Source organism: Camellia sinensis, chromosome 6, assembly GCF_055761805.1.
Source record: "Camellia sinensis isolate YWXY chromosome 6, ASM5576180v1, whole genome shotgun sequence".
Classification (NCBI taxonomy): domain Eukaryota; kingdom Viridiplantae; phylum Streptophyta; class Magnoliopsida; order Ericales; family Theaceae; genus Camellia; species Camellia sinensis.
In genome coordinates, this window is record NC_138966.1 from 174852139 (window position 1) to 174868018 (window position 15880).

The 15880-nt window shown below is 37.8% G+C and overlaps 1 protein-coding gene across 1 annotated transcript; it reads left to right on the forward strand.

Annotated features, from left to right (window-relative positions):
• Positions 1-7660: 7660 nt before the first annotated feature.
• CYN (cyanase) lies at positions 7661-11298 on the forward strand. The gene is made up of 4 exons (XM_082875461.1): positions 7661-8172; positions 9378-9449; positions 9759-9867; positions 11001-11298. Exons 1-4 carry the CDS (start codon positions 7898-7900, stop codon positions 11043-11045), a joined length of 501 nt encoding a protein of 166 aa, XP_082731587.1. The 5' UTR covers positions 7661-7897; the 3' UTR covers positions 11046-11298.
• Positions 11299-15880: the final 4582 nt, after the last annotated feature.

A 15880-nucleotide genomic window follows, 5' to 3' on the forward strand; every position in this document is an offset into this window, starting at 1 on the left:
TATACCCGTCCTCAATATCTGGGATGGATTTTATCCCTTGGGACTTCTTGAACAACTTCTCAAGCTTGCTCAACTTCAATGCTATAGGGTCCACCTCGAACTCAAAGGGGGAGTCTGGTTAATTGATAGGCGTGGCTGCCTTGGATAGTTGAGGTAGAATCGGGGGCGGAGCCGGCCCCATCGGGATGTCTGTATCCTCTTGGGCATTCTGGACGTTCGCCGTCTCTTCAGGTATTGGGACTCTTGTTGGGGGAGAAGACTGGTGTGAAGCAGATGCTCCGGTTTGCTGTTGTAATCGGGTAATTAGCTCTACCTGTTGGGCCATGACAATAGCCTGCTGTTTAGCAAATTCTGCTTGACGAACAGCGTCCTCCTGCATGGCTTTCATGCTCTCCTGGAGCTGGCGAACCATGTCTTCCATCCTTGACATAATGCCCTGATTTATCTGAACTGCCGATGTATCTGCCCTTGTAGTAGACTCGAAAATCTCAACCCGACTGTTCACAGACCACTGATCTAGCAATCTCGGTACCGATACACTGCGTTTTCTCGATCTCTGCCTAGCAACCAGGGGTAAAGAGTAGAACACTGGTTGTCCGTCTACCAGATCCTCAGATCGATGGAGTCGACGACCTCTAGTCTAGAGTGCTTGGGGAATATCTGCTTGGTCGGAAGCAATTGCGCTAAACTACCTAGCAAAAAGATAAATAAAGCAATAATAAGGAAATAAATAACCAGAAAACGGACAGCATAACGGCTTAAATAAACACAACACGCAGTTGGGTATCACAACACACAGTTGATAAGCTAAATAGGCTATTCTCAAATACTAATCATCGTTCCCCAAATCACTGCCCTCAAAACAGAATCTGAAACCCGCGGATAACTGATTCTCAAAATACCGAACTGATGCCCGCAGGCCTGATACCCAAACTTGTGGACTGATACATGCGTTCCTGTAGAGACGCACTCTAAAAGCACATAGCAAACAAGTGAGAGCCAAAACACCCCTATGTTGGGGTAGGGTTTCCTTGTCTTATTTTGTCAAGAGCTAGAGTTTCACTACGCATGCAGCGGTTTCAAACAACCTATAATCGGGTAAGCAACCTGTCCTAGTTTGGAATGGTCGCTATGGATTCCAAATATGCACTAGGTCGAATGGTCAAAAAGGGTGCCCCGGTAAAACCGGGGTTTGTGTTCCCATCGTGGCAGAGCCCGTAACCGGTCAGGCTTATGGCATGTTTCTCAAAGCAAGCCTCCGGCAAACCGTTTAGAAATAGCAGATGGCAAACACGATGTCCTAGGCGCACCAATGCAAATGCAATGCAAAGAAACACATAAGTGTGAACAAAACAAGATATCATGAGTTCGAGTCAAGTTCTCTAACTCCCCAGCAGAGTCGCCAGAAACTGTAGACGTCCCTGAATGCCCCGGGAGAAATCCCGTTCTGTTCATTTGGGCTCACTACAGTTCGGACTTAATGTCACGGTCCTGTATCTAATCTCATAGAGTGCAATACAAGACCGATGAATCATCAAAGAGTCCAAATCCGGCAAATCGTTTTGAAAATAGATTTTTAGAAAGAAGTGTCAAACATGGATTGTTTTTCCAGATACAGAGTCGCCACCTAAATATTTTATTTTGGGGGAATTTAGGAAATCTTGACTCGTGCCTAAGGCCACGTGTCCGTTATCACCAAAGTTGTCTCGGCTCGGGAACTTGGGTACGATTAGGGAAGGTCAGCTATGAGCACCCCCGCTCGCTCGATCAAAGATCGGCCACTACTAAACATGATATCTTGTTTTTTAAAACACATGTGTTCTTATTCCGGTTATTAGCCTAGATTTACTATGTGATACGCACAGCAAAACAAGTATAGATTAGATCGCCTAATTTGGGATAATGCATCGCATATCCGTTTGTTTTGAAAATGGATTGAAATTTGCTACTCGCAAGTAGGCTAAAACACGGGTTTCGACGAATTATTCCAATTCAAGCAACCCAACCTTTACCCACAGGCATTCAGGCAGTTATATCACATAAGCATATAGCCTCATAGTAAGCATGCTATTATGGCAATCACTTACACGCATGCAAGGATACTAAAGCATAAACACTTACCGAGTACTCCGAGCCAAAACAAAAACTAGTTAGTAATCAATGCATAATCCTAGTTCATGTTAAGATGGCTAATGCAACACATGCAAAATGCAAGTAAGATAGGCTCGGCTATTCTAAGATGGCATGTGAGATGCTACAACTAACACGTATTCAACTTGAAATTAAAATACAATGCAGTTAGTATGATGCGCCGAGCCCGGTGCATGCAAGACAGGTGAATGAATGCAAACATGCTGTCATAAGTATGCTAATTGAAACATGCCCTAAACTAACCATCATAAGCTGGTAAACAAAAGAGAGAAAGACGTGGGGTTGGAAGACATACATCACATATACGCACACTTATTACAAAATTGCCCTCCTCGGAGGGTCCGAATAAATAACACAAACTGAATAAATAATTAACTACCCTAGCTAATTAAATATTACAAAACCCTAATCAATTAATAAATTAATTACAAAAGGAGGTGGCCGCAGCCCCGCCTCGGAATGCTTGAATGATGCATGCTCGATCGCCTCGCTCGGAAACCCGTTGCCATGCCACTGTTGCCTCTGTTTGCACTGTTATACACCTCTGAGCATTGTGAAAATATTCTTGATACTTCTGAACCACTCCCTGATCATTCTGGGATGCCACCGGCCAAGGTAAAGATCCACCGGCCATTGATAAATTGTCATCGACCAGTTGTGAAGCCATCGGCCAGGTATTTTTGGTCGGTCAGCACTGTATGTAGTTGGTCGGTCAAATATTTCGGCAGAATCATGTTTTGACAACAGCAGATGACAGACAGTGCATGGCAAGGAAATTTCAAAGCAATGTGTGCATGGCCACTTTCCCTATCATTCTATAGACTTAAGGGAGTGTGGCCCTCGGCCCTCGGGCCACCAACCACGCATTTCAATGCATGATGGCCAAAGGCGCCAAGCTTGCAAATCAATGTAAATGAATGCAACAAACGAGTGAATGCTTCACGCCCTATCATGTTGAGATCAAGGGCGTCGGCGATCGAGGATTGAGACGTGTTTCATCACTTTGAGTATGAACACACCTCATTCTCCATGTTTGGTTTGACACCCCAAACCAAACATAATGCAATGTATGCATGCAATATGGCTCAAGTGTACAAAACGGCATCAAGTATGCAATATGAGGCTAAGTTAGCAAAACATGCCAAATGCAATGCAACCTATACATGCAAATATGCAATATGCCAAGCATGCAAAATGCAATGTAGCAAATATGGAGAAGTATGCAATGGAACTAGCATGTGCCAACACACAATGAACCAAATGTGCAACAAACGTGCGACGAACATGGAATGGTGGACTTAAACCGCAAAGGGCAGACCTCAGCCTTGCCATAAACAGTGGCCAAAAGTGATGGAAATGATGGACAAATGCTTATGCAAACATGCACACCAATGGGCCTAAAACTAAGGCATAAAAAGGAGTATTCCACTACAACTATCATGACCACACATGGCATGGATTATGCAACCAAAAACAGAGTTTCAATGCGTCAAAATACACCCCAAAACCCACTGATATGGCAGCCCAAGGACTTGAACAAAAAGGCATACACCAAGGACTCAAACATAGAGCATAGGACCACAACTCTTCAAGGCATTGAAAGGGTAATCAAATGCAAGCATGTAAGCGTAAAACATGGACTGAAATGGCATGATAAGTGATTCCAAATCACTAAAATAGCCTAAGTAATGCATGCTAAAGACTCACACACCCGAAGCCAACAAGCTAAAATGCAAAGAGACTATACAAAGTATGGAAAGCATGACCCAATCAACACCCAACAGAGCTTGAACATGATAAAACATGACCAAAAACTTCATAAAGCTAAGCCAAAACATGCAAGCATGGTGATCCAAATACAAGATGCATCTCTAGGCAAAATAGAGGAATGTAAGGCAAGTGTATGGTGCATGCAAGGGGTCGACGAACCAACATGGAACAGAGATAAAACATACTAGATAAACACCAAATAACCGCTGAAATAAAGCCAAACAAAGCTAAGCATGCATACTTCCCTTATGAGCCAAAACACAAGCAAATGAGACACAAAGGGAGGGGGGTGTCCCTCCCCTATGCAAGACCTCAAAACCCCTTCACCACCACTGAAAATCCTCTAGATTTCAGTGGCGGGAAGGCCAATACATGAAAGTTTCCAAAGCTCAACAAAGAAGGCACAAAAGAGGCCAAACAAGGCCTAAGAGAGGGGGTCGACCCCAAACACAAAAATGACCTTAATGAAACTTCTTAAACATGAAAAATCAGAACTTTTATCAGTTATACACAAAGCACAAAACAGCATGCAAAGTAGGTTAAAAGCTAGTGCAAAAATGGGGAATATAAAGCAATAGTGCTCACCCTTGAAGAACACTTCAAGAACCAAAACTCCAGCCCCCTTTTCTGATCAAAACCAACTCAAAAGCTCCAAAAACAACCTCTCAACACCTCAATAACCAAGATATGATGTAACACTTGGTGTCTTAGTGCAAAACTAAGAACAAAACTCACTTTTGGACACTCTAACACACACAAATGTAGAGAGAGTGGTGTATATGCCATATATATTTCTGATTTGCTGAACCTCTTCAAAGAAGAAGAGAGGCCTTCTTTTATAGCGCAAGACAAAGGCCTAAGCTTTTTAGAGAAGCTAAGGCAAAGGGGTCAAGGCTTCTTAAAGAAGCTAAGGCAAAAGGGTCAAGGCTTCTTGAGGAAGCCAAGACAAAGGTCCAAGCTTCCTCAAGAAGCTAGAGCAAAGGGTGCAAAGGGTCAAATCCTCCATACACGTGTATGGAGGATTGGTATGTGCACTCCAGCTAGCACAGCTGGCATGCACAATGCCTGGAAAAGGCAAAAAGGAGGTATCGGCCAAAAAAAGAGACAATCGACCCAACAAATGGCCGATCGACCAGATATCCGTGCCGACTAACCAAATATTTGGTCGGTAGAAATAAAGCAAGGCCGGTGGCTTCGTGCCACGGCCGGTGGGTTTGAGGGATGGCTAACAAGCCACTTCCTTCCCTCAGGTGCAAAAACTACAAGTCCTTGGTCCACAACCAAGCAAACAGTCAAGTCGAGAGATCCTAAGGCAAGGCACGCGGCCGAGTCCTTCGGGATCTCAAAATGAACACGAACATGGATGATCACCGAGTGTTCAAACGATGACGTCCAAGTCTTGAGGACGGTCAAAAATGGGGTGTCTACAGAGGTTTAAGATTTTTTTTTCTATCACTGAGTTGTTTTCTGGTACAAAGTATCCCACAGCCAATGTTTGTTTCCCAGCTTTATGTGAGATTAGGATGACACTGTCTCAATGGCTCTCTTGTGAAATTGAAGTGATTAGAACAATGGCATCAAAATTGGTGAAAATTTTTGATAAATATTGGTTAGTGATACATGGTGTTATTGGAGTTGCAATTGTGCTTGATCCTAAGTATAAGATGAGTGTATTGGAGTTTTATTTTGAAAAACTTTATGGAGACAAAGCTGAAGATGAAGTTGATAGGGTTCGTCATATTTGTTATGATTTGTTGCAAGAGTATCAGCACCGAGTTGGTATGGAGACCGATGTTGTTGGTGACTCTTCTACTCATCCAGAAATTGTTACAGAGACCCTTTCAGAATTTGATTTGTTTATTAGTAGAAAGAGAAATAAAAAAATGAAGAATGTAAGATCAGAGTTGGACCATTATCTAGAAGATGATGTTTTGCCAAGAACTTCAGGTTTTGATGTTTTGAATTGGTGGAAAGCTAGTGGACCAAAGTATCCGACCTTACAGGCAATAGCTAGGGACATTTTAGCTATTCCTGTATCCACTGTTGCTTCTGAGTCAGCATTTAGTACTAGTGGAAGGTTGGTGAGTCCACATCGTAGTAGACTTCATCCAAACAAATTATAAGCATTAATGTGTGCACAAAGTTGGTTGTGGGGTGTAGAGATGAAAGGTATTATTTCATCCAATTTACATATTATTATTTCATTTTTTATTATTTATGTTACCATGGAATAATTTCACTACTGAATTTATGTTCTTTACTTTTTAGGAAATTCAACATTGGAATCGGTGGGCTATGCAACTATATATGATGATGATGAGATCGAGTCGGATCAATCATGTGCCACTTTTGTGTTAGTTGTTATCTTTTTTGTTTTAATTGTTAACATTTTTTACATTTTATTATTCGTATTAATTATTTGTTTTTTTTTTCCTTTTGTTATTTAACAGGAATTCAAGTTGAAGGAGATGATGAAGTTGTGTAGTTTGTATTGATATTGGAGAAACAATGGATTTGAATTTTTATGTTGTAATGGATATATTTTTTTTTTTTAATTTCAATTTTTGGGTAACCTATCCCTTGCGGGTTGTGCTCGGGATTAATTATTCTCTTTGCTACTTGTTGAATTTTCTTGTGTGTGGGCTGCTGGACAGATGTTTTGTTTGTGCTATTTTGTTGCTACAGGATGTTTTGTGTGTGGGTTGTGTATGGGCTGTTGAATTTTCAAGATGTAATGGATGTTGAATTATCAGGATGTAGTAGATGTAATGGATGTTGAATTTTTAGGATGTTGCTACAGGATAATGGATGTTGATTGATGTTTTGTATGTTGCTACAGGTTGTTTTGTAAATGGATGTTTTGTATGTTGCTACAGGATATTTAGGATTAATTATTGATGCTGAATATGTTTTCTTGGATGTTTATAGAATTTTTTTAATTGGCAACTATGGCATATAAATAGAATTGATGCAGGATGTTTTGGATGTTTTCTTGGATGTTTTGTATGTTGGTATAGGATGTTTATTGATATTTTGTATTTTTTTTATTAATTATTGATGCTTAATCTATTTACAGATTAAAATAGAATTGGTTATTTTATGTTTATAGCATTGGATGTTGCTACAGAATTTTTTTATTTCAATTGGATATTTTAATTTGTTTATAGATTTTTACATATAAAAAAAAAAAACCACCGGGGATTTTTCGGGGTCAAGGATCCCCGGTCCCCGATCGGGGGCGGGGATGGGAATGGGGATGGGGATGGGGCTGGGCTTTGGGTCCCCGTTAGGGATCGGGGCCGGGGACGGGGCATCTATTACTTTCGGGGATCGGGGACGGGGGTGTAGTCCCCAGCCCCGCCCTGTTGCCATTTCTAGTAATTATTGAAGCCACATCACTTTGCATCTCTTTGCTGATCCAGTATTACGTAGATCTTATGAAAACCAATACTAACTGCCACGTGTACGATCATGATCGAAAGTTTGAATTGTCTTCCCGTATTACTCTCAACCTGCCACGTGTTGAACTGTGATTGACCCGTACAAAATATATAGCCAACAGCCTATAAAAAATCACATTGATAAAATATCGATAACTATATAATTAAATCAAATTTTTCTAAGCTATTTATTTTTTACCGTCTATTTTTTTTCATACAAAACTGATTTGAATATATAACTATTGATATCTAATTAAAATAATTTTTTATAAATATATATTATTCAATAAATTTTATACAATAAATCGTTTAAATTATCAAAACGGAATCATAAAATCCGACGGACCCAACAATACTCTGCGTGATTGAACTGGAGAGAAACATGACAATCCCACGGACCCAATAATACTCCATTTTTTTATTTTTTTTTTATTTTTTTCCTCTCTCGAAAACGAGCGCTAGTTTGTGGACCCTCACACAGGGCACAGAGGGAGAAACTGAGTGGGGGTGTCTCAGAGTCTGCGAAAAAGCCAAAAATGGAAGCAAAGAGCATCAAAGCGGCCACAGTGAACTCTTTGCAGGCCGTGAAGCGCAACTGCGGCAAGTCCTACGGCCAGATTGCTGCGGAGACCGGCCTCACCAACGTCTACGTTGCCCAGCTCTTTCGACGCCAAGCCCAACTCAACCCCGATACTGCCCCCAAGCTACGCTCAGCCTTGCCTGAGCTTCCCGAGGATCTCCTGCAAGAGATGATGCGACCCCCCGTGAGGTCCTATGACCCCAATTTGATCCAAGATCCTACTGTTTACAGGTACCTTGATTACTTCAAGAATTCTTCATCTGGGTACTTGTATTTGAATTCGTTCGTGTTGTTTGTTTAATGGGTAAGTTGATTTTTTGGAGGTTTGGATGAGGCTTTGTGATTAGTAGTAGTCTTGTAATTGGGACACTTGGGCATCTGGGTACTTCTATTTGAAGTCATCTTTGTTGTTTGTTAATTGGGTAAGCAGGTTTTTGAAAAGAGATTTTTTTTTTTTTTTTTTTTTTTGGGGGGGGGGGGGGGGGGGTGAGGTTTGGATGAGGCTTTGTGTTTGGATCATAGATTTTATTAGGGATTTGTGGAGGGAAAAGTAATTTTTGAGACTCTTCCTTTTTCTATCTGAATCCCTACTCAAGTCTATGATCCTAACATAGCCTTAAAAATTAATTTACATGTTGATGGTAATTTACTGTAGAGTGATACTGTGATAGTAAAAATTTGAGAGCCCTGTGCACACAAGAATGGAAATGAGGTAGTTTACTTGTTTTCTTGAACATATTTGTTATGTGGGTGCTTTTATGTGAATTGAGATTCAGGTATGTAGTCAAATGATTAAGTGGGTTTTACTGTTTCTTTCTTTCTTTGTTATTTATATTGGAACGGTTGGGTGAGGCAAAAATCTTGTATTGTGATGCCCAAAAGTGAAATCATATGTTAATGATTTTTTTGTTTTTATTATTATTATTATTTTGTAGAATGACACTGTACTAACAGAATTTGACCCTGACATGCATACAGAATGAGAATGAGGAAGCTTAGTAGCTTTTTAACATTTTAGAAGTGTCAATTTTACTACAAGAAGTATTACTTTTATAATCGTGCTTGGGTAATTTCAGCCTCTACACCAAATTTCAGAACTGGTACTTTGAATTTTGGAATGGATATGGACAAAATCATCTTTTATGTTGAAATCAATGCAACTTCAAATATCAAACTGACAACTTCAAACATCTAGAATAGTCTTCCTGTAGCATTCTTCAAAATAACCAGAAAATTAATGATGATTTGAATTTGAAAGAAAACAAAAAAAAATGATGGTGCATATTTATTCTCAGCAATGGATGTTCTATTGAATTATATAATTGGTTTTATGTGGTACTGATTTCTTGCAATATGCTTGTACATGAATTTATTTTGAATACTGCCCCCATGAATTTTAAATGCTACTTTTGTTTTGTCTTCCATGAATTTTATAGACTGAATGAAGCAATTATGCATTTTGGTGAGAGCATCAAGGAAATCATCAACGAGGAATTTGGTGATGGCATGTAAGTTATTATTTGAATCTCATTTTCTAAATTTCTGTTTTTTAAATGGTTTCCCTTGAGAGTATGCCTCAGTTCAGGATGAGTCCTACTTAGATTTCTTGTGTAGAAACTATGTACTCAACATGTAATCTCTATACGTGTTTTTAAATGTCATATTTTACAAATTAGAGGGGAAAAGCTTTCTTTTACTGCCTTCTCCTTCATAAAGAACTTGAACCTTCTTGTAACTTGATAACAATTTTATTTGGTAGTTGTTAAATACTAACATAGTTGCACTTTCTTTTCAAAATTGTCTTCATGGATTTTTAGCATGTCAGCTATAGATTTCTACTGCTCGGTTGACAAAGTTAAAGGTGTGGATGGGAAGGATCGTGTTGTTCTGACATTCGATGGCAAGTATTTGCCGTACACTGAGCAGGTTAGTTACTTATGTTGCTACACTGTCATCAACAGGAATGCGCTAATTTTCTTTCTGTGATTGGAGGTAGCTGACTGTCATCATATGTCTTGCAAATATTTATTTCTTCAGCTTCTCATCTGTCTGTTTCTTTTTCTTTTTTTCCCCTAGAAAACTTTTTGTATGGCTGATTATTTGAGCCTACTGTATGTAATGCAACTTGGGATGCTGCCATGGTTCAAACCGTGATATCTGCTAGAGAGACAGCCTGCACTGCAGCGATCGCCCCATTCTATTGCAGGGAGTGGAGTGCCTTTTTAAGCCTCACCAAAAGGAGAAAATGGTTTTGTTCACACTGACAAAGAATGTGAACCAAACATAAGCTCTCATCCAAAACCCATCCAAAATTGTGGATCCCAGTATTTTGGGCCAATCATAAGTTGTGTTTTATTCTCGTTTTGTCAAATGAGTAAACAAAATTGGACTCCCAAAAGGGGGAACTGCCGACATCTCTTCATAGGGTGCCTCCATGTTCTCCCAAAAGGTCCTACAATAGAAACAATATGCACAACCGCGTTGTACCAATAGACACGGGAAAGGTGGTCTGTTAGTCTTTTTATTTATCTAACAGCTCTCCACTTTGTACATCTATGAAAAATCTTCCCAGTTCTAACCCTCAAATGTGTGAAAATAAGTCCAAATTATAGGGGTTTTTTGAGAACATTTTAAGACAACCAATTGATATGTTGTAGATTTTTAACTCTTTGCACCAGTTAGTTTCTCTGTTTTTTTACTTCGAGGTTCCTGCTCTAGGCCAGGCAATCAACCCTATAAATTTGTCCAACTATAGGGAGGAGAATTGCTTGAAGACGTGCATTGTGGGTGAAAACTCAATGCCCTCAAAATTTTGGTTGAAGAAAATTGAACTTTGATACTAGCTTTTTGGTATTGTTATGGTAGTGGTATATCTTTGTCATAATGCCATATATGTAAACAATGGATGCCTTGGACAACTATCCCAGAAATTTGGTCCTGTTACCATCATCATTCCAACGTACAATCTTCATGTGGACTCTCAATGTTTTTGTGGCGTTTCTTCTTACATTACTATCTTGAATTTCATATTGACTTTGCATTGATCTCTGTGTGTGTAGAAAACTGAACATATGGTATCAAGATCAAGGCTGCAAGGAAATTAAGAAGAATACCGCTCTTCGGCTAGTTTCGGATGTTTCATCAGCTAGTACATGAACAACCTGTTCTTTTCAACTTGTATTGATGTAATGACTGTTTGTATCCTCTTTAAGGCCTCTTGAAATAATATGTGAATGTAATGACTGTTTGAATCTCTTAAGACCTCTTGAAATAATATGTAAATGTAATTACTGTTTGTGTCCTCTAAGGCCTCTTGAAATAATGTTCAGCACAGATCTGTTAGTTTGTGTGCTACTATTTTTACCTTGTTAAGAACATTTTGAACTTCACACGTGTGTACATACTTGTTTATAATGGATTGATCAAGTTGCTCATGATAAATCACTTCTGCACTTGGCCACTTACAGTCTTTGCAAATTGCAATGTGTCTGATATCGTTGCAACGAGCCTCTTAAATGATCCCAAGTCGGTTGCTTCTAGCTAGAGGGAAGAACTAAAATATGGAGGATGCTCAGGTAAATGCAATGCAGAATAATTCTAAACCATGTTTTCACTCCCCTGCCACTTTCAACACCACCACCTCTGCTCACCCTCTCGGGATCTCTCTAGCGACTCCAACAACACTTAGATTAGATCAACTCATTGCTAGTTATGCTTCGCCATTGGTTACCACCTCCAACAACTCATCACCAGGTATATTTTTTTGTTTTTGTTTTCAAAATAATGTGCACTAAATAAGTATTGCCTTATTTATTTTTAATAAATAAAAGCTTGTTTTATATTTTATATGAATGAAAAATTAAAACTTGACAATATTTTTTAACGGAAAGTAAATAGCTTCAATAATATTATATTTATCATCTTTTTATACGGCAATTATCTCATGTATCACTGTTTTATTAATTTAATGAATTTCACTAGTAATATCAGTTATGAATGCACTGATGGAGAGTGGAGGTGTGGTATTAATTGCAGTATTCAAAGAAAAAAAAAATCAAATTTAAAAATTAGGTACTATCTTAAATAATAATAATAAAAAAATAGGTGTCTTAAGAAATAGGTCTCCAATTATATATTTATTTTTTTACATAATAAATTATCTTATTTTACCCATTTGTTTGGGGTGTTCGAAATAAGTGCACTTTTTGTATTTTTGGACTAAAAAATTGAGGAAGAAAATAGGGAGATTTTTTTTAAGGTCCCTAATAATAACAATTTAGAGGATAAAGGACACCCAAAAAGATAGTGATGCATCACGTCCCTGAAACAACTTGGCGCGCGTTTTTTATTATTTTGTGGACCAAAATACCCTTGCCAAAATCAACACAAAAACAAACTCATTTCGATGTCTGAGTTACATTCCAAACATCCAGTATCTTCACGAACAGGAAAACAGCAGAATTAGGGTTTCAACATCATCTGCACCATCGACATTACAGCTTCGTTATCTTCTCCAAAAATCATTCTCATTCCTTCCTCACAAATTTCTCTGACCTAGGTTAAAGCTTCGTTTTCACTGCTCATCATCATCTCAGTCCATCTTCGTCACGTCGCATCTTCATCTCGGGCCATATCAGTTCGTCATTCAAGTTTCATCCTAACTCTGGTCAGTTTTTCTACAATACAACTAGATTTTCTCTGGAAACACAGTTAATAGCATTTTATAATAACCTTCCATAAATTAGGGTTTTAATTTCGTAATAAAAATTTACCTGAATTTGGAAAAAGTTATTTCTGTGTATTTTGAACTTATTCTTCAACATGTTTGTGTGATTTTATCTGTAAATTTCTCTGGCATTTGAATTTCTCTGATTTTTTATTAATGTACATTTCTTCTTTCAATTTTCTCTGGCATGTTTATTTTGTGTTTCTGTAATATGTATTCTTGAATATATATTTTTAATTGGAATTTTTTGGTTCCAATGTCTTAAGTTTCTCTGGTATTTTTAATTAGGGTTCCAATGTCTATTGCTTTCTTGTCTCTGTCTACAGAGTGGTATTTATAATTTTCTCTGACCACATCACATCACTTTCCTCCCTTGTGTCTTTGTCATTTTTAATTTTCTCTGGAATTTTAATATTATGGACTGGAATGAATGTTTCTTCTTTGAATTTTCTCTGCCATGTGTACTTTGAGAAAAAGTTATTTCTCTGAATTTTGATCTTATTCTTGAACATGTTTCTGTCATTTTGTCTATGAATTTCTCTGGAATATGTATCTTTCTCTGCAATGTCTATTATACTCTTTCCCCTGTCTAAGTTTCTCTGGTATTTATAATTTTCTCTGACCACATCGCACCACTTTCCTCCCTTGAGTGTCTCTATCATGGTTAATTTTCTCTGGTTGTGTATGTAAATTTCTCTTGCATTTTAATATTATGAATTGAAATTTTCTCTGGAATGGAAATTTCCTCAAGAATGTGTAATTTTCTCCAGAATGTGCATTTTTCTCTGGTATGTTTATTTTTTTCAATTCTTGATTTCAATATGGTGTAATTCTCAGTGGCATGTTTACATTACTTTGTTTATTTTATCTTTGCTAATTGTGGAATGGAAATTTTCTTTCGCTTGCCATGTTTACCTTTTTCTATCATTCATTTTCTCTGGTATGTTTACTTCTATATGTAATTTAAACTATTATTGAAAATTTCTCTCCCATGTTTATGATGCTGTGTTGATTTTCTCTGACATTTAATTTTTAATGTCAAATTTTCTTTGGCATGTCAAATTTTCTCTGGCATGTCCAATTTTCTGTAATTTTCCCTTATCTGTAATTTTCTCTGGCATCTCCAATTTTCTCTTTTTTGTAATTTTCTCCCTTATTTGTAATTTTCTCTGACATGTCCATTTTTCTCTGGGATTTAATGTTGACATCTCTATGTTTTAATCATTGTCTAGAAATGGCAAAACGTAAAAGCAGCGAAACACCAGAAACACCAAACAAAAAACAGAAACTCTCTCAGTCTTCTTATGGACTAGGATAAAAAACCAGCAGCAAAACACTAGAAACACCAAGCAAGAAAGGACAACTCTCTCAGTCCTCTTATCATCTAAGATCAAAAACCAGCACTAAAACACCACAAACTTCTTCCTAAAACACACAAGTCCAAGCTGATGAAGCAACTAGCATCCAGATGAGTACCCCAACTTCAAAAGACTCAAGCTCAAGGGGGAAAAAACCTGTTAAACTCCACAGAAAGAGAGCTCACTACAGCATTCAATTCCGATCCAACCTCTCATCTGTCGTCTCCTTCTTTCAAACACTTAAATTCAGTTCAAAACATCTTCTAGAGCTTCAAAAGACCCCATTCTGGTATTTGATCCAAGCTCTAACCACTGGAATGATGGATCCAAAGAAATCTAGGAAATCCGATGATGATGTAGTTGCCATAATCCAATGTTACAATGAAAAAACAAAAGCATTCACAGTTGGGAAGAAGAACCTGACCTTTACAACAAATGACATGACCTTGATTTTTGGTTTGGAATGAGGTAAAGGAGCCATGTCATTAAGATACTCTAAAAAGCCAAAATCTGCATTCCTCAGGAGAAGATTCCAAAAGGACACAAGGCTCACTGGTCCTGTTCTTAAAAATGCCTTGGTCAAAGCAATGAAAGGCAAGCAACCAACTGACTTCAAAGATGTAGCAATCATTATTACATTGTACTTGTGTCTTACCCTATTTTTTGCAACAAGTGAGAATTCAATAGGTTGGGTTTTTATAAAGTATGTGGAACCTCTTGAATCAATGAAACAGTATGATTGGCCGGAAGCAATCACATCAACATTGATTGATTCTATTATGGCATTGCACAAAACTCTAGAAAAAGTTACGGGGTGTGTCATTGCATTGTTGGTAAGTATAATATCCATTCAAATTTGCAGTTATCATACTTACAAATTTGTGCGTTTACAAAATTTTATTTACTTTCATTTTCATCACAGTATTGGCTATGTGAACATGCAACTATCATTGACTCGGAAGACAGTAACACAACTGACTTCCCAAGAAGTGCCAAGTGGAACCTGCAAACCTTGACGAAACAGCTGCAGAAAACACCAGTCCACTCTCTTGCACCTCGACAGGTTAGATTCCTATTGCTACTGAAATCTCAGTGAAATTCCAAAATTTCTCTGACCACTGCTTTGTTTCCCTCCTTGTGCATTGATTGATTAAGATTAATTTTCTCTGAAATATCAATTTATGTTTTCTTCTTTGCTTACCACTGGTCTACTTCTGCCATTGTAATCAATTTTCTCTGCCATCCAAATTTCTCTGACCACAATTGTAACATATTAACTTATATGCCCTGATTGATTTTCTCTAATATCTGAATTATGTTGGTTGTTTCATAATTTTCTCTGGCCCATCAAATTTTATCTCCTTGTGTGTAATTTTCTCTGCCCATAACTTATGTGCCTTGCATCTTTGATAAACACTGTTTATTTCTACCCTTCTAATGAATTTTCACTGGAATTCAAATTTCTCTGACACAATTATAGTAAAACATTAACTTATATGCCTTGATTGATTTTCTCTGATATCTAAATTATGTTGCTTGTTTCATAATTTTCTCTGCCCCCATAAAATTAACTCCATGTCTCTAATTTTGTCTGGCCCATACAATTTTCTCTGAAGTTTGTTTCCCATTAGCATCATTTAGATGAATTTCTTATTTGAATTTTTTCTCTCAGTGAATTTTGTAACATTTCTCTAATAAAAGAGTCTCCTGTTACAGATTGATAACAAGCAGCTAGTCAAAAACCCATCAGAGGAGTTCTGTCTTGGCAAAAAGACGAAGAAAGAATTAAAAAATGCAATTGTCATATTCAATGAGACATTACAAGATCCATCTGAAGATTGAGGGAATGAACAAA

Bases quoted from the DNA above. Each gene is read 5' to 3' on its own strand.
- CYN (XM_082875461.1), top strand. From the start codon at position 7,898: ATGGAAGCAAAGAGCATCAAAGCGGCCACAGTGAACTCTTTGCAGGCC. The intron at 8,173-9,377 runs GTACCTTGATTA...TGAATTTTATAG, and splicing joins CAAGATCCTACTGTTTACAG to ACTGAATGAAGCAATTATGC. The intron at 9,868-11,000 runs GTTAGTTACTTA...CTGTGTGTGTAG, and splicing joins ATTTGCCGTACACTGAGCAG to AAAACTGAACATATGGTATC.